This window comes from Equus quagga, chromosome 5 (genome assembly GCF_021613505.1).
Source record: "Equus quagga isolate Etosha38 chromosome 5, UCLA_HA_Equagga_1.0, whole genome shotgun sequence".
In the NCBI taxonomy this organism is placed as follows: domain Eukaryota; kingdom Metazoa; phylum Chordata; class Mammalia; order Perissodactyla; family Equidae; genus Equus; species Equus quagga.
In genome coordinates this window covers 19,940,055-19,959,464 of record NC_060271.1, presented here as the reverse complement: position 1 = coordinate 19,959,464, position 19,410 = coordinate 19,940,055, and the positions used below count along the sequence as shown (strand labels likewise).

Below are 19,410 nucleotides of genomic sequence, written 5' to 3'. Positions count from 1 at the left end.
GAAGTTGAGATGAGGAGCGCTGTGACTCCAGCAATACTTCTGGTCCAACAGTAGATTACACATCAGATTCAAAGACAATAAATTTATGGGGAAAAGAGATAGTGGATTGGGATGCAACTCCATTTGTCAAATCATGGCTGAACTGCAACCAATGATTGACAACAGATACAGAAGGTCAGCAAAAATCAGCAAAAGTATCCATGAGAATCAGTTGGCTATGCGGAGTTTACAATAAGGAGCACTGTATGTTTCTGGTTATTTTTTGTAAATGATGTTACACACCCTTTATATCGATAAAATTATAATAATCACACATTCATTGTTCTGGAGAGCCAGTTGTTAAACATTTTCCAGCACAGCACCCGACCTAGCAATGTGCGCTCCCGCATCATACAGTTTTCTAAAATTGGAAACAATTTATTTCTGCGTTCTTTTTCTTCAAAAGGGTTGCAAACTGTATGTATACGATTCAGCCACACAAAATCTGGATCAGCCCTCAAAGAAAGCTCTTTGCCAACTGTAAACACTAGGCAAAAGTGGTGAAAAGGGAGATGGTGACTGGTGACTTGGTGGGGACAAATGAGACTTGAGGGAAAGAGGAAGAGCAGCGGAGTCCATGGCGTGGAGGGGACAGGAAGAACCTCAAGCCTGGGAGGCCACTTAGGAGGCCCGTGGACGTGTTGGAAAGAAAGGACTTTTGCTGGGGGGAGGTTGTCAAGAAAAGGAAGCCGGCGGCCAGCTGGGGCAGACCACAGCCGGGAACGCATCCCCAGGTCCCTCCCAGACCGACTCACCTTCTCGTAATATCGGATCTCATACTCCGTGCCATTCGCCCCAGGGGATCCAGCAGGGATGGGCTCCCGCCACGACAGGGACACACTCTGGGGCTCCACTCGGTCCCTGCGGATCTCATCCTCCTCCCAGGGCGCTGAAAGTAAGTAACGTGGGGCTCCGGATCCAGATCCGACTGTGGGTCACAGTCGTGGGGCTGGAAGGGCGGGGCATGCGGGATTGGGGGCGGGGCTAGGCAAGGCGGAGGGTGTGGCCGAAGGGGCTGTGGGTGGGACAAGACGCCCCTGAGGGGCGGGGCCTGAGGGGTACTGTCTGTGAGACCAGAGGGAAGCGAGGCCCCTCTCACCCCCGCAGCTCTCGGCTTAAGTGGCTCTAGAGGGGAACAGGGCCAGGTGTCCTGCTGTTTGCCCCACCCCTACACTCCAGCTCACCTCATGGTGGTTGGTTCTAATTCCCCGGGCTCTTTCTACACTTTCTTTTTATACTTTTTAAATACTATGCTTTTCTTTAATGTTTAGAGACATTAGAGAGCAGGAGGATAGACTACTTAACTATTCTAATGATCTGGTCAAGAGGTAACATACCCAACACACTAGGAATAGAAGGAAACTACCTCAACATAATAAACGCCATATATGAAAAGGCCACAGCTAACATCTTACTCAAACAGGGGAAGGGTGAAAGCTTTCCCCCCTAAGATCAGGAACAAGACAAGGATGTCCACTCTCACCCCTTCTGTTCAACATGGTACTGGAAGTCCCAGACAGGGCAGCTAGGCAGGAAAAAGAAGTAAGTGGCATCCAGATTGGAAAGGAAGATGTAAAATTACCTCTCTCCACAGATGACATGATCTTATGTGTAGAAAACTGCAAAGATTCCACCAAAAAACCTGTTAGAACTAGTAAACAGATATACAGCAAAGTTGCAGGCCACAAAATCAACAAGGAAAAATCAACTGTGTTTCTATACACTAACAATGAATAATGCAAAAAAGGAAATTAAGAAAACGATTCCATTTACAATAGCATCAAAAAGAAGGAAACCTAAGGAATAAACTTAACCAAAAAAGTGAAAGACTTGTACACTGAAAACTTTGTAATTTAAGAAATTACAAAGACATGTACACTGAAAACTACACAGCTGAAAGAAATTTAAGAAGAGACAAATAAACAGAAAGACATCCATGTTTACGGAGTAGAAGGCTTAATATTGTCAAAATGTCCATATTACTCAAAGTGATCCACAATGCAATTCCTATCAAAATCCCAATGGCATTTTTTGTAAATGTAGAAAAAAACCACCCTGAAATTCATATGGAATCGCGAAGGATCATGAATAGTCAAAATGATCTTGAGAAAGAAAACAAAGCTGGAGGCCTCACACCTCCTCACTTCAAAACATATTACAAAGCTACAGTAATCAAAACAGTGTGGGGCTGGCATAAAGACAGACAGATAGACGAATGGACCAGAATAGGGAGCCCAGAAATAAAGCCTCGCTTATATGGTCAAACGATCTTTGACAAGGGTGCCAAGGCTACACAATGGGGAAAGGAAAATCTCCTCAACAAATGGTGTTAGGAAAACTGGATAGCCACATGCAAAAGAACGAAGTTGGACCCTTACCTTACACCATATGTAAAAATTAATTCAAAATGGATTACAGACCTAAATGCCAGACTGAAACTACAAAACTTCTAGAAGAAAATAGAGGGAGAAAGCTTCATGATGTTGGATCTGGCAATGGTTTCTTGGATATGACACCAAATGCACAGGGAATGAAAACAAAAATAGACAAATGGGCCACATCAAACTCACAAATTTCTGTGCAGCAAAGGAAACAGCCATCAGAACGAAAAGGCAATCGATGGAATAGTAGAAAATATTTGCTAACCATACATCTGATAAGGGGTTAATACACATAATATATAAAGAACTCTGACAACTCAACAACAAACCCCACAAATAACCCAACTAAAAAATGGGCAGAGGACTTCAATAGATATTTCTCCAAAGAAGAAATACAGATGGCCAAGAAGAATATGAAAAGCTGCTCAGCATCACTAATCATCAGAGAAATGCAAATCAAAACTATAATGAGATATCACCTCACACTCTTAGGATGGCTGTGATCAAAGAAACAGAAAATAACAACAGTTGGTGAGGGTATAGAGAAACTGGAACCCTTATGCTCCATTGGTGGGAATGTAAAATGGCTCAGCAACTATGGAAAACAGTACAGAGGAGCTCAAAGAATCAGAAATAAAGTTACCATATGACCCAACCATCCCACTTCTGGATGTAAGAATTGAAAACGGAATCTTGAAGAGGTATTTGCACACCCATGTTCACTGCAGCATTATTCACAATGACGAAGAGGCGGAAGCAACCTAAGTGCCCACTGATGGATGAATGGATAAGGAAAATGTGGTACACAATGAGATATCACCTCACCCCTGTTAGAATGGCTATCACCAAAAAGACAAGAGAGGAGTGCTGGCAAGGATGTGGAGAAAAGGGAACCCTTGTGCACTGTGGGTGGGAATGTAGACTGGTGCAGCCACTACAGAAAACAGTACGAAGGTTTCTTGAAAAATTAAAAATAGAGCTACCATGTGATCCACCAATGTCACTTCTGGGTATATATCTGAAGGAAATGAAATCACTGTCTCACAGAGATATCTGCACCCCCATGTTCATTGCAGCATTATTTGCAACAGCAGTGACATGGAAACAACCTGTGGCCATTGATGGATGAATGGATAAAGAGGATGTGGTGTATGTATATATATATATATATATATATACACACACACACAAAATATGTATATTGTGTATATACAATATACATATATATATATTTGGAATATATTTCAGCCATAGAATATTATTCAGCCATGAGAAAGAAGGAAATCCTGCCATTAGCAATAACATGGATGGACCCTGAGGGCATTATGCTAAGTGAAATAAGCCAGACAAAGACAAATACTGTATGATCTAAAAGATCTATGTAGAATCTAAAATGTATGTAGAATCTAAAAAAGCTGAATTTATAGAAACAGAGAGTAGACTGGTGGTTCAGGGGCTGGGGGTGGGGAAAATGGGGAGAAGTTGATCGGGCTGGAGGGGAAGTTGATATCAGGTGGCGATGGGCCAAGGAAGTGGAGACAGGGTGTATGGAGCTCGCTCTTTGAAAAGTGCATGAATGTGGCTTCCAGTTTTAAATGGTATCCATCTTCCAGCCCCCACCTCCAGTCTTTCCCAAATTCCAATTAAAACACAAAGAGACAGAAAGAGCTGAAAACCCAGGACATCAGCATAAACTAGTCTTGGCAGCTGATTGCCAGAATGGGGAGGGGGAGTGGAGTGGCATATTTCCACCTCTGATAAAGCCAGCGGAACTAGATTGAAAAGCGCAATTGTAGTGAACCCCTAGGCTATGCTGCCCACAGAGTGACATTTGCCTCCCATCCCCAAAATAACTTGAAAGGTCCTTTATCCTTCCTTCCACTGTCTGACCCTTAAAAAAGAGCAAGGTCTTTGTCAACTGGACAATGCACAGCCATCACTCTACTGCGTAGCTGCTTTTGAGGAAAAGCGTCCTTCCCTGTCCTCCCGGAGTGCCTCTCAGTCTAAACCCACTTGGAGATGGCAGCTCCCAGAAAAGACATGGGCACAAAGGGGAGAGGAGTGATGAAGCATCCTAGGAGATGGCACATCTCCTAGGATAGGAAGGGGCTAGGAATGTCATTTTTTTGAACTTCATTTGTTGAAAGCATCAGACGGCCAGGATATATGAGGTAGGAGAAGGTTCCATTTCAGCCCCACAGAGATACGTTAGATGAAAGCCTGATAAATCCTGAGAATGGAGCTAAAAGCTGAGCCCAACACCTGCTCTCCCGCTGTAGATTTGTGATGAGTTTCAGCCAGCACCCAAGCGGGGCCAGCAGTGCAGCAGACGCTATTGGAAACCTGTTCAACAGCCATGTCCCCCTTCCTTGCTGGCTGAGCCCAATTTTTGTTTCAGGGTCTATTGTCTCCCCCGCAGATGACTCAGGTTAATTTTGATTGTTCTAAGATATCTGTGTGCACTCATTCCCTTTGCCAATGATTGGTTTAGAGTTGGGCTTATAATCCAGTTCTGGTCAACAGAAGGAGAAATCAGCTAAGGGGAAGAGGGATTCTGGAAAAGGTTTCTTGCTCTTTAAAAGATACCTACAGGTAAGAAACAGTTCATTTTCTGCTCTGGATGATAAGGATGTGATGTCTGGAGCTGCTGCAGCCAACTTGTCACCATAAGGGAGCCAGCCTATGTGATAAGGATGGCAGAGTGGAAAGAGAGAAAGAACCTGGGTCCTTGAGGATACTATCGAGCTGCTGAGTTAACCCAACTCCAACTCTACTCTTCTTAGGTAAGCCAAGAAATCGTTTTAGTTAAATGTCAGTTGGATTGAGATTTCTCATTACTTTCAGCCAAAAGCCTCACAAAGCCATCCAAAGGACAATTCACACATCTTGGGTTTTTTGGTAAACACGAGTTAGGTCCTTGTTCAAGAACAAGTAAACAAAAAACATCAAGAAATTGGGCATATGAAAAAATATATCAGAATAAGCCAACAGGAATATTATTCTGAAGACTCGGGGGAAGAGACCTTTAAGATTGATTTAGTATGACAGTCAAAGGAACAAGTAAGGAGATTGTTTGGCATCTTTGAGGAGATGAAAGAAAACACAGCCTCCACAAAATAGGAGCAGAAGGCCAGGAAGGGTAAACAGGTGGAGAAGAAAAAGAAACAAGACGAGATTAGATAAAAGTGGAGAAGGTGAAAATGCTTATGGGAAAACTAAAAGTGCATTTGCAAAATTGAAATATTTAAAAGAAAATTCAGTACAAATACAAGGAAGCTTAACAAAATCACAAGCAGAAGGGGAAACGTGAACCTCTCAGTCTTTGGAATATCAGGTAGATAAATAAGAAGGAAAGAGAAGAAATGAATAATATACTTTATTACATGGAGAGAGAGAGAACTACGTATAAAAATAATATACATTGCTTCCAAGTAGCCATGGAATAGTTAAAATGTTTACCATATCTGAGACCACAAAGAAAACCCCATCAGTTACTTAAAAAAGTAAAAACTGTACAAACCTCTTTCTCTAAACATGGAGCCGTAAAATCAGAAACAAAAGATAAACAGAATAAAAGATATCCAGAAATTAAAACCCATTCTCTGCAATAATTTTAGTCAAAACTACAATATTAGAAGAAAACATAGGTATAAATCTTCATAACCTTGAATTAGGTGATGGTTTCTTAGATTTGAAACCAAAAGCAACAAAAGAAAAGATAAACGGGGCTCAAGCAAATTAAAAACTTTGAGTTTCAAAGGATACTACTTAAGAAAGTGAGGGGCTGGCCCCATGGTCAAGCACTTAAGTTCTCGCACTCCACTTTGGCAGCCCAGGGTTTCACTGGTCTGCATCCTGGGCGTGGACCTAGCACCACTCATCAAGCCGTGCTGAGGCAGTGTCCCACATAGCACAACCAGAAGGACCTACAACTAGAATATACAACTAAGTACTTGGGGGGTGCTTTGGGGAGAAGAAGAAAAAAAAAAAAAGAAAGTGGAAGACAGGCGGTTGCCAGAGGTGGGGGTTGGGGGGTGAGCAAAATGGGTGAAGGTGGTCAGAAGGTACAAAATTCCCATTATAAAATAAATAAGTCACGGGGATGTAATGTACAACATAGTGACTATGGTTAATAATACTGTGTTGTATATTTGAAAGTTGTTAAGAGTAGATCTTAAAAGTTCTCATCACAAGAAAAAAAAATTGTAACTATGTGTGGTGATGGTGTTAACTAGACTTATGGTGGTGATCACTTCATGATATATACAAATATCGAATCATTATGTTGTACATCTGAAACTAATATAGTGTTCCATGTCAATTATAGCTCAGTTTTTTTTAAAAAGTGGGTGACGACCCACAGAGTAGGAGAAAATATTTGCAAATCATATATCTGATAAGAGTTACATGTTGAATTGTGTCCCCCAAAAAGATATGCTGAAGTCCTAACCCTCAGTATCTCTAGAATGTAACTTTATTGGAAAAAGGGTCTTCACAGAGGTAAACAAGTTAAAATGAGGTCATCAGGGTGGGCCCTAATCCAATCCAACTGGTGTCCTTATAAAAAGGGGAAATTTGGACCCAGAGACAGACACTTATAGGGGGAGATGATGTGAAGACACACAGGGAGAAGAGGCCATGTGACTGGAGTCATATGTCTACAGGCCAAGGAACACCAAGGACTGCCAGCCAACACCACAGGCTAGAAGGGGCAAGGAAGGATTCTCCCCTGGAGCCATCAGAGAGCACATGGCCCCGCTAACCCTGGATTGCAGACTTCTAGCCTCCAGAACTTTGAGACAGTAAGTTTCTGTGGTCTTGAGTCACCAATTTTGATACATTGTTACAGCAGCCCTAGAAAACTAACACAAGGGTCTAGTATCCAGAATATATATATTTTAAAAAGAATTATTATAACTCAATGACAAAAAGAAAACCAGCATGAGAAAAGACGTTCAACATCATCAGCCGTTAGAGAAACACAGATCAAAACCACAGTGAGATACCTCTTGTTGCACACTGGGATGGCTGTGGGCAACAAGACAAGCAACCACTGCTGGCGAGGACAAGGAGAAAGTGGAACGCTTGCACGCTGCAGCTGGGAATGTAAAATGGTACAGCTGCTTTGCAAAACAGTTTGGCAATTCCTCAAAAAGTTAAGCAGTTTCTCAAAAAGATAAAAAGTTAGCATGTGTATTAGTCAGGTCAGGCGGCCATAACAACACACTACAGACTGGGTGGCTTAAACGACAAAAATTTATTTTCTCACAGTTTTAGAGGCTGGACATCTTAGATCAAGATACTTGCAGGTTTGTATTCATATTCTGGTGAGGACCCTCTTCCTGACCTGCAGACAGTGTGCCTTCTGGCTGTGACCTCACCTGGCTTTTCTTCTGTGTATGTGCAGAGAGAGCAAGCAAGCTCTGGTGTCCCTTCTTCCTCTTATAAGGTCTTAACAGATTAGGGTCCCATTATTATGATCTCATTAACCTTAACAACTTCCTTAAAGGCCCATCTCCAAATACAGTCATGTCGGGAGTTACCACTCCAACATATGAGTTTGGAGGGGACACAATTCAGTCCATAACACTATGTGACATGGCACTTCCAATCCTAGGTACATACCCAAGAGAACTGAAAACATATGTTCACACAAAAACTTGTACACGAATGCTCATAGCAATATTATTCCTAATAGCTAAAAAGTAGCAACAGCCCAAAGTCCATAAACTGATGAATAGATAAACAAAATTGTGGTATATCCATACAATGGACTACTGGTTGGCCATAAAAAGGAATATACGAAAAACCACTGAATTTACACTTTAAAAGGTATGTGAAATTTTATGGTATGTGAATTATATCTCAAAAAAACCTGACAATACTAAAAATGTGATATGTTATTTATAAAAACAAACTGGATGCAACCAAAGCTATACTCAGAGGAAAATTCATAGGCTTAAAATATTAAAACAAAAACTAAACACTGAACTCACCTAGAAAAAGACTTCAGGAAAGTAGGAGGATGGTATTGATAAAATCATAAAATAAGTGAAGTAAAGAGCAGTGGAATTGATAAATTCAAGAGCTGATGCTTTGTCATAACCAATGAAGTATACTGCTGGCAAGGATAATTAAGAAAAAAGAAATCGCAAGCACGTAACATGAACAAAGAGAAAACAGAGTTAACTCCAGACAATCAGGAAAGTTTTAAAATATACATTCCCGGGCTAATGAATTAGAAAAAGATCATCAAAAGATTTTCTAGGAAAGCACAAATTAGCAAAACTGATTCAAGAAGATGTTACGAGAAAGATTGATAATATAATCAAATTTCCCCTAAAAAAGGTACAGGGCCCAGAAATTTTCCCAGGCAGTTTTGCATGCCTTCAAAGAATGTGTAATTCTGTTATTTAAACTGTTCCAGAGCAGAGAAAAAGAAGACATTTTTCCTGATGTCTTTTCCAAATCCAGCATTACCATATGGCCAAAACTTGACCAAAAAAACCCCACTAATCTCTCTTACAAAAGCAGATGAAAAAAATATTAAAATGCAAGTAAATTAATTCAGCATACACTCATATCCAGCAGGGTGTAATCTAAGAATGCAGAAAGAGTTGACATTGAAAAACCCATTAACAGAATTCGCCATACTGATAGGTCCAAGGAGAAAAGACATGTGGTCATTTTGAAAGATGTTTAAGAAGCATTTTATAAAATTAACATCCACGCCTGATTTTTTAAAAAAGTTTAGTAAAATGTAGAAGCATTATACGGCCAAGGGGCTTTGGTGGCAGACAGACGTGAGTTCAAGGACAGCTCTCCCCTTACTAGCTGGCTGACTTTAGACAATTCACTAGGCCTCTCAGAGCTCAGTTTCATCACTTAAAAGATGAGCATTCTATTTAAATGAATTAATGTAGAAAATCATATTGCACAGTGCCCAACACAGAGCAGCACTCAATCAGTGGAAACTTAGTATTTTCATTAATAAATGGAAATAGATGAGTAATTCCTTAACGTGATTTCTAAATCCCTCTATATCAAAACAACAGGATTAATATGAAATATCACATGAAAATTTGTATTATGTGTTATACAAAAGGGATTTTTGTATAGTAGTTGGTTCTAGATATGGAGATAGATAGAGATAGAAAAAAATATGGAAGGATATACTCCAAGATAGGAGTAGTTGTTTATCTCTGGGTAATAGAATTATGGTGCTTTTTTCTTTTTCTATACTGAATTTTTAAAAATGTAAATGCAACAGCAAATGTTCAATCACAACAGAGAGAATAAAAAACATAACTGTTGTTCCAGGAAAGCAGTCGAATTGGGAAATCTCTCCCAAAAGGCAGAGGAAATGGATTAAGAGCTAAAAATGAGAAAGGAAGTGACAAGATTTGAGAATCAGAAAACGGATGTACAACCTGTGGCTTAGGGAGAGCCTTAAGAGCGATATTAGAGCTATCAGAAGTTCTAGTCAAAGCAGCAATGAAAAAAATGCCCAAGAATAAAGAAAGATGTGGAGATCAAAAGTTTTACTGTTTCAGCCAAACTCAGTGAAAAGAGATCGATATAGGTTAAGTTTCATTTTCATCCGTAGGTTAAAGAATTATACAGACATCCATGTGTGTGCATATATATATGCACACACACACACACACCCGTTACTTATCAAAGAATAAAAACTACCCTGGCCTCAGACTTCTCTGCACTGTAGCTGTCAGAAGAGAGGGAAGTAGTCATAACCAATCATATCTTCCCAGACATGAGAAGACAGAAACCACACCACTCACTCATCCTTCTTGTGAAAGATACTTGAAGGTGTATCTTTGAGCGACAGACAAATCAAAAGTAAACTTCAAGAAAGGGGAAGGTGTAGCATAAAAGGCTCGTGGGTCGTCATCTATTCATCTCACTTCCAGACTCAGAAATGTGACTGTTACGTGCCCACCGGTGGGTTCCATCGCCCCTACGGTCTGAACCCACGCGCTTCCTTGCTCTTTTCCAGGACCCGGAAAGAGGGTGACCGAGGCAGCAAAACCCTTGCAGAGGCTAAGGGATGGAGGATCCCTCTTTCTGAGGCAGAGGGGAAGGAGGATGTTTCCACTGCCTACTGGAATGTTTGAAAAGAGAGGACAAAATATCGAGGGACTTTTCAGCTCTCCTTCCCTGGGAAACTAGACGCGAGGCAACTGCAGAGTTGGGCGTGGGGCAAAGGCTTTCTGCGGGGTCGGGTGAAGCGCCCCCTGGCTCCCGCAGACTCGCTGTGATGCCCATATCCTCCCTGGCCCAGGGGAAGGAGTCACCTGCATCCTCGCTCTCTCCCTGGTGGCCTTCGGGAGGGGGGCTGACCCTCAGTGCGGGTCATCGGGGGTGGGGACTTGGGGGTCACTTCGTCTCCTGGAGGGTCGCTGGGCGCTGGTGTTGCGGTGGCGTTTGCACCGACTGTGGTTGATCGGGGGTGGCTGCGGGATGTAGGGTGCGCCCTGCGGGACGCACAGAGGCGGCCTCGGGGGGCGAGGGGTGTGGCAGGGGGCGGGCGTCTCTGGAGGGCGCGGAGAGACCCCGGCGCGCGGGGCGGCCTTACCCCCGGGCCCGGTGGAGACGGTGACCTGCGCGTAGGTGGCTCCCGCGGCGGCCGCGGGGCCCGAGACGCCGTTGAGCGCGGCCACTCGCACGGTGTAGCGCGCGCCGGGCCGCAGGTGGAGCAGGGTGGCGGCGCGCTCGCGGAGCCCGGCCTGGCGCGGCACGAAGGCCACGCGCGGCCCGCACGGCTCGCACGCGCCCGCCGGGCCCTCGCGGCCGCAGCGCAGGCACAGCAGCGAGTACGTGACGTCCGAGCGGCCGCCCGAGTCGGCCGGGGGCAGCCAGCGCAGCCGCAGCGCCAGCGGGGAGCGGCTCAGGCTGTACTGCAGGTCCCGCGGCGCCGACGGCGGCCCTGGCGGCACAGGGCACAGGCCGTCAGGGGGCCGGAGGGGCGGGGGCGCGGGGGGGCCGGGGGGCGGGGGAGGGGGCGGGGGGGGGGGGGGGGCCGGGGTCCCGGGGAGGGGGGGGTGAGGGTGGAGTCAGGGAGGGGCGCGCGGCCAATGATGCCGTGGGAGGAGGTTAGTGAGGGGACGGATATCGGGGTATGGGGACCGAGAACCGAGTGCGAGGGGCGGAAGCCCTCTCCTGGCTGGAGGATAGGGCGAGGTCAGGGCGGTCCACTCGGTGATCCACCTAACCGCATCCCTTGGTCTGGACTCTCCGTTGTCCTGCTTCTTCCAACCACCCCAAGGCCCGGGACCCCATCCCCACGCCCGGGTCCCCTCTCTCCACCCCGCCGTCAGGGTCGCTGGCCCCCAGGCTCCTGGGTGCGGATCCCCCTACCGTCACCAACACCTCGATCACGCCCTTATTGACCGCCCCCCCACCCTCCGCCCCAATGCCGTCCTGAGCGCGACTCACGGGTGCAGGAAGCCGAGGGCGGGTCGGTGGGCGAGCGCGCGTAGCTGTCCTGGCACACGCAGAACGTGGAGGCGTTCTCCAGGGCCCGGCTGTGCTCGGGGCACGGCGAGCAGAGCGGCCGCCGCGAGGACACCTTGTAAAACCCTGGAGGACAGGCTGCGGGGGGCGCCGCGTGAGAACGAGGGGGCTGTCCACCGCTTCTCGCCCCCACGGTCCTGCCCGCCTGCCCCCGTTACGCTGGGGTTTCTCTCGAACTGTGTTGGGGAAGGGACGGGGGCGAGTCTCGGCTGCTCCAGCTCTGCCCCATGGCGGGGGGCAGTTCCCAGCTGAACAACCCGATGCTACCTGACCCTTAGTAAGCCCTTAATGTGCGCTGCCTGTGAGGTATGTACTCTATCCTCGTTTTTAAAATGAGGAAGCTAAGGCTCAGAGAGGTTAAGTCACTTGTCCCGTGTCCCACAGCTAGTAAGCGGTGGGATTCCAACCCAAGCAGACTGGTTTCAGAGCCCACAGCATACTGCCCTCACGCCCATCGGAAGAAAATGAGCACAACCTTCTAGTCTTGATGTGAGGACGGAAGAGAACTGTGCCTCCAAGGGGGTGTTCCGCAGTTACCCAGGGACGGACACCCACACGCTCCCAGTTACACAGACACTGACACACACACGTTGTTGTCAAAGCTCGTCCTCCCACCACCACCATTTGGGGTTAATGCGTCATCAATCCTCAACTCACACACTCAGTTCCAGCGTGAAAGTGGAGCCAGCCAAGTGGAGGGGAGCAGAGAGCGAAGAAGGACAGTGCAAGTTCTCTTCTGCTAGTCTTGACACCGCCTCAGTTACTCTGCTTCTCTCATTTCCCTCACCTGACCCAGAACACTGGCTGTCAAGAGCACAGGCTTTTTATATCTGAACCTGGGTTTGCAGCTGAGTTGCACCCCTTATTTGCTGTGTGGCCTTGGACAAGTTGGTTGACCTCTCTGAGCCTTTCATAAAATACCTACCTCCAAAAGGTTGTCGGAGGATTAACTGAGATAAAAACGTGTAAACCACTTAGCCAAGTACAGACAACATTTACACAATAATGGTAGTAATTACTGTTCCTCTATCACAGGCCTGAAGTGGAAACTGCTAAACACCCACTTAAAGAATTTCTCACCAGCTGGGCCAGGGAGGGAGGAGGCGGCTCCTGGACCTTCATCTCAGAGCTTGGGTGGTTCTCACCTTGTTCCTCGCCCGGGCCAGGCCTTCTCTGTCCCTCCCCCCTGGTTTAGCTAGTTATGGAAGGCTGGCTGCTCTCAAGCCCCAAGAGGACATAGGACAACAGAAGGGATGCGCACTCGGGAAGAAATTTCAGCGTGTCTGGGAGGAGAGGGGAGGGGCTGTGGGTTTCCATCCTCTGGAAGGCACAGGCGTGGGAGGGTCCATCCTGCCTAGAGTCCTGGGTAACCTGGTTTGAGCAGGGCCAGAGCAGCGTGGGGGCCGTTTGCAGTCTCTGCCTCCAAGCATGGGACCTGTAACATTGCAGGACGTCAGCTGGGACTCAGAAGGCCAGTGTCAGCTCTGTCACTTCCTCTGCCTCTCTGGCTTTCAAATGGAAATAATAGCCGTGGCCTGCCCACTCTGTTGTGAAACGCGTCGCTCTGTCTGCAGGGTCTCACAGCAGTCCGGAAAGAATGCTGGAGGCTCCTTGTCTCTGTGGGTAGGTGGGTGTCTGCTGTCCCAGAGATGGGTGGTCCCCTCAGAGACAGCCTTGCTGATTTCTACTCTGAAAGGCTCTGTTTAGAAGAGGTTCATGTTGAGGGGCAGACTCAGGAAGGGACCCCTGACTGCAGACCCCTCCCTCTCTTCCTCAAGGTCAGAGGCAGAATTCCAGAGGTCATCTCGTTCAGCTCCCGCTGGCCCAGTCCTCAGCAGCTTTCCCAGCAGTAGCCACGGTCACTGCTCAGGTACTTGGTGATGGGGAGCCCGCCTTCTTCGGGGGCTGCCTCTGCTGAGTGACGCTGGCTTTAGAAAGTGCTTCCTTGTGTTGAGCCCAGATCAGCTTCCCTGCCTGTAGCCCCCTCATGTCACCCCATCACGGGGTCTCAGTGTGCCCTGTGGAGCCTTACAGAGCCTATCTGCTGGAGTCCTCTCCTCTCTCAGGCAGTCCTACACAGATGTGAAGACAGGGGTCAAATGCCCTGATTTTTCCCTGCAAGGGAAACCCCAACCCTTTCCAACTCTTTCAATAACTCCTCTAGTGGCTGGGAGAAGGGGAACAGAGTTCGAGTCGCTGAAGAGAGAAGCAAGAAGGGGAGAAAACATCTCCGCTGTATGCCCTCCACACGCGTCTGCCTTCAGAGACGGCTCTGTCCACAGCTGCAGAAGGCGCCTGGAGGCCTTCCCTTCCTAAACACAAATCTGACCCTTTCACGACCCTTCTTAAAGCCCTCCGAAAGCTCCCCATGGCCAACCGCCCCACCCATGCCATGCTGAACTCTTCCTTTCACGCCTCTGGGTCTTGTCACATAATGTCTTATATGTCTTCTCTCCTGGCAAATTCCTATGCTTCTCCAGACCCCAGTTCAAAATAATACCTGCCTTGTGAAGCTTGCCCTGACATCCTCCCCAGCTCCCTACTGCCCAAGGCAGAGCTGATGCCATTACAAGTGGCCTTTGTCTGGTCTCAGCCTAAGGGAGCGAGCTCAGCACAGTTCCAGAGTGGGAGTGGGTTTCTGAGTGTGTGTGTTTGTGTGTGTGTGTGTGTGTGTCTCCCTCTCTCTCATTGCTCAGAGTATGGATCCAAACCTCCTCCTCCAGCCCTGATCCATTCATTCAACAATTTTTTAGCATCTATTGAGCCAGGTGATGTTCTAGGCTCTGGAGATACAGCAGTGACTAAAAAAGACCAGGATCCCACTGTCGGCTGGTACAGACGCCCTCCCTCCTACCTCACAGGGAGAACAGAGGCCATCAGCTGGCAATTCCCTCCACGTCTGGCCGTCAAACCCACAAACACCTCTGTCCACACCCACCTGCCCTCTCCTCCTTCTCTTCAGGCCTAGAAGAAGGGATGAGGGCCCCCCGTTGAGGCCAGTCCTCCTCTTTCCCTCTGCATCCTGCCTCTTCACCTCCTTCCCGACTACATTCCGTCAGGCATCTCGCCTCCTAATTCTTACACTGTTCCTTCTCCCCTGCTCTTCTGAGTGACAGAGCAAGGGAGTAGAGCAGTAAAAGCAGTCCATCCAGGGTGCAGGCAGTAAGGACACTGTCTACAGAGTATTGAAAAACAACGAAACTGACAAAACATGGTCTGCTTTTTACTAGCAGCGTGCACCCGCCATTCTAACCCACATCAGTAAGAAAATATTTCTTCTCCCTGAGGCAGACCATTCCCACCACCTCTGACTTCATACTCCCCTGGCTCCTTCCCTCGTCCCAGAAACAGGGCTCCCCTCTACAGTAAAAATCCTCTCTCAACCCAATGTCCTCCACAAGGTACCATGCCTGCTCCTCCCTTTTCAAATCCAGCCTTCCAGAGGGTGGTTTACATTCCCCGACTCCAGCTCCTCAGCTTCCTCCATCCTTCAGCCCACGGCAGCTCCATCTCCGTCACTCAGCTGAAACTGCTCCCACCAGAGCCACCAAGCAGACACTGTCCAATCCTCACCTTACCTGGCTGCTCACCAGCACTGTAGCCATCCCTCCTGAGCATCTCCATCTCCCTTGGCTGCCAGGAAGTCACACTGTCATTGTTCTCCTCCAACCCCTGGCCACTCCCTCGCTGTCTTTTTTATGAGCTACGATTCCTCTAGTTCCCATTAAAGATTGCTGTTCTATGAGACTTCATCATTGGCCCTCTCGCTTCTTACCTCACACAGTCTCCTTGGTGCATCCCAACCACACCTACAGCTTCAAATAGTATCTTCCTCTCCATTGCTGAGCTCCAGACCCACTTTCTAGCTGCCTCCACTTAAATGCGCCGTGGACACCATACATTCGATATGTCCATTCGTGTGCTGTGTTCTCTGACCCAGAGAATGACCCTCTGTCCATTCAATCCTCCAGAAGCATACGAGTCAAAAAGGACTCCTTTCTCCTCACATGGTCACCAAGGGCTGTGGATGAGGATGATCACATCCATCCTCATCTCTCAGTGATCTCTGCTACTGCCTTAGTTCAGACCTTGTGCTCTTTCTCCTGGACTCTTGTACCATCTTCCTGCCTTATCTTCTGGCCTCTAATCCTTCCCCAGTTCTGTCTTTGTACTTGCAGCTCAAGTGATGTTTTGAAAACACAAATCTGGACATGTCAGATCCCTGTTTCAAATCCTCCCCATTGGTCTAAAGCATAAAGTCTGAGCTCTTTATCCCAACGTTCAAGGCCTTTTATGATTTGCCCTGTCCCTCTCCAGCCCCATTGCCCCTAATGCCCCAAAATACCCTCTGCTCCAGCCACACTGGCTTGCCTAGCCCCAACCATGCTCCATTCTCTCCTGCCTCCATGCTTCTGCACACACTCTCTTAACTCAGACTGCTCTCGGCTACCTGGAAGACAGGCCTTCTTACCATCTCTCTCCACCCTTGGAATTGAGTTCTCCCTTCTCCAGGCTTCCTCAGCTCTCTGTTGATATGTACCACACCCTATGGTAACCACCCATTCACCTGATACATTTTCACTGGGCACCTACCATATACCATATCCTGTTATGGACACTGGGGCTGCTGAGGCTGAGCTCAAGAAGTTGCTAGTCCGGTGGTGGAAACACACATAAGTAGACCACTGCATACCATGGGATAACTGCAGAAATAGGGGTTGTAACAGGTGCTGAAGAGCACAGAGTTGGATCCCAACCCTACCTGGAGAGCTCAGGAAGGTTGATGCCTCCAAGTCCCTTAGCAAATCACAATTTCCCCCAGAAAAGAGATGGTGACGTTAGTCACTTCTTCCTCAGTCTTCCCACCACTGTATTAATCCCTCTATTAGAGCATATATCACCCCGTTGTGATTTTTAAAATTTTACATCTCTCCATCTAGACCATGAGCTTCTTAAGAGCTGAGACTATGCCTGATTCATTTCTGTGGCCCTGGCACCCAGAAAAGGACCCCGCCTTAGAAAAAGCATCACTTGCTCTTTCTCCGTTAAGTGCACATATCCACACCCGAGCCTGACCCTCAGTCTTCAGAGCCACAGATAGGAGAGAGGAGAGGTCTGTTCCTGGAGCCCCCACAGATCTCAGAACCCAACAGAATCCCCAACATGGAGGGTCTCCTCCAGGGGGCACAGTGCCTCTAGTTCAGGGAGTTGGGTGGGATCTCAGTGGTCATCTAGTGCAACCTCCTAATCACTCTCTCTCTCTCAAGAATTCCCCCTGCCAGCTTCTGACTTGCATATTGTCAGTGACAGGGAGCTCACTCCTTATAATGGAACCGATCCCACCAGCCCTTAGCTAGTAGAGTTGAGCTGCTGTGGAGTTCTTCCTTAAGCGTAGGGGAGGCAGCAAGGTGTAGCAGAACTTGAGAGCTGGTCAAATCTAGATTCAAATCCTGGCTCCTCCTTTCCTAACTTTGCAATTGAGGTGTTAATCTCTCCGAGTCTGTTTCCTCATCTGCGAAATGGGGGTAATGGTGACTTTATTGCCGTGAATAAATGAGAAGGCCTGTGTGAGGGGCTTATCATAGTACCTGAAATATGGGCTCCTAATGCCCCCTTAATGGACTCAAATTCACCTCCTAGTAACTTCACTCATTGGTCCTGTTTGGACCCGGAAGCGCCACAAAAGGTCAGGACTCGGGCCTCCACAGCCCACGGCTTCCCCACTCCCCGTCCTGCCTCTTTCATCTAGGGCGCACTCTCTCCCAATTGCCACCTGCACGCTACACTCCCACACCACACCCCCCCAGTCCGCTGCATACCTTCGCAGCTGTCGCCACGTTCCTGGAATCCCGCACTGCAGCTGCAGCGACCCACGGGCACCAGCCACTCGCCATCAGCGCCGCAATGCATGCGCGGGGGGCTGCCGGGCTCCCCTTCTGAGTGCGCCACGCACGTTCCGGTCACCTCCACCAGCGTGGAGAAGGCACTCTCGGCCGCGGTGGCCGGGAACACCGCCAGGCCCCGCACCGTGGCGCGGCACTGCTTGTAGTAAACGCGTACTGAGACCAGCGCCACGCATGCGCCCACGTCCTGGAAGGCCAGGTGGAAACCGCGCCGGCTGAGCGGACCGATCTCGCGCACCTCTGTGTTCAGCTTCATCTTGCGCTCGCCCAGGTCGCCCTGCGTGAAGCTCTCATCCGCCGCGATCGTGTCAATCTTGCGGGGTCGGCTGCCGCCTAGGCGAAGACGCCCGAGGCCCAGGTCGGCCTCGGTTTCCAGGTAGTAGACGTTGAAAGTCTCCTTGCAGGTGCCCGCGGCGCCGGGGATGCTGCTGCAGTCGCGCAGCGTGAACTGCAGCTCCACGAAGATGCGCTGCCCGCGGCCGCGGCTGATCCAGCCAGTCTGCAACCAGTTATCCTGGTTGGGCTCCAGCACGTTGCACACCTGGTATGTGCGTATGGGACGGTCATGTTCATCCACGCCGCTGATCTCCTCCCACTGGGGAGGGGAACAAAGTTGTGGGAAGCTCAGAGCCAAGGAACCCCCAGGAGGTCAAGCTCTGGCAGGGCTGAAAACCCCCTTCCGCACGATTTGGCACCCTCCTCCTCCCGCCCCCCACACACTCCTCATACACACCCCTGAAATTATAAGATGAGGAGCTGGGAGAAACGTTGGAGACAACTGAGTCTAATCCTTAATTTTATAGATGGGGAAACTGAAGCTCCAGAGGGAGTGGCTTGACTGGATATGCACATCGAGTTAGTAGGGGAGCTAGGAATGGTGTCTGAAGTGTCCTGGCTCTCCACCCAGTGCCTTTCCACGACACCAAGCTGCTGTCACACTGCCACATCACCCCACCCCCAGCCCTAAGTTTCCAAGCCTCTTTTAGGATTCCAAGTCTTGTTTGTTCTGTCAATCCATCAATCAACAGCGCTGCTTGTAGGACCTACTGTGTTCAAGGCACTGTTTAGCATTGGCTCCATCCAGCTTCCACATTTCTGTTCCTAGACACGGCCAGTTCTCTCCTCACTTATCTTTTTTGTTTTTGTTTTTTTTGACTGTCTGACTGAAGACTCAACATTTTCTAGTAGGCCGCTCTGGTTTGAAGCCAGGGCTGCTGGAGGCCACATGCTCTGAGCAGCATTTTGATCTGCTGTAACCATGAGGAGCTAAAAGGACTGAGTCCTGGACCGCCAGAGGATCCCTGGGACAGGGAAGGAAAGGTTGCACTTACCCCATTACTTGGCAGTGCAGTCCAGCCCAGCTCAGCCTGGGAGGCTTTAGAATCCAGGAGGATGACTAGGGAGAGGGGACAACAGAGACATCAGAAAGCCAGAAACTCAGGAGGATGGGACGCTTTGGTGAATTCGCTGTAAATTTGCTAACTGAGGACATAGAGAATGTGGCAAAGGACACAGACAAGTTTTCCCCACTCCATACCTCCCCACGAGGGGCTGTG

The 19,410-nt window shown here is 48.2% G+C and overlaps 1 protein-coding gene across 1 annotated transcript in view; it reads right to left on the bottom strand.

The window, feature by feature from the left end:
- The window catches only part of EPHA10 (EPH receptor A10), a 35,695-nt gene that overhangs the window by 14,231 nt on the left and 2,054 nt on the right, over positions 1-19,410 (bottom strand). Inside the window, exons 2-6 of the mRNA XM_046662473.1 lie at positions 19,186-19,250; positions 17,771-18,449; positions 11,874-12,029; positions 11,014-11,364; positions 795-928 (exon numbers count right to left, since the gene is read on the bottom strand). Coding sequence (XP_046518429.1) covers positions 795-928; positions 11,014-11,364; positions 11,874-12,029; positions 17,771-18,449; positions 19,186-19,250 — 1,385 coding nt within the window. The remainder of the gene's footprint in view (positions 1-794; positions 929-11,013; positions 11,365-11,873; positions 12,030-17,770; positions 18,450-19,185; positions 19,251-19,410) is intronic.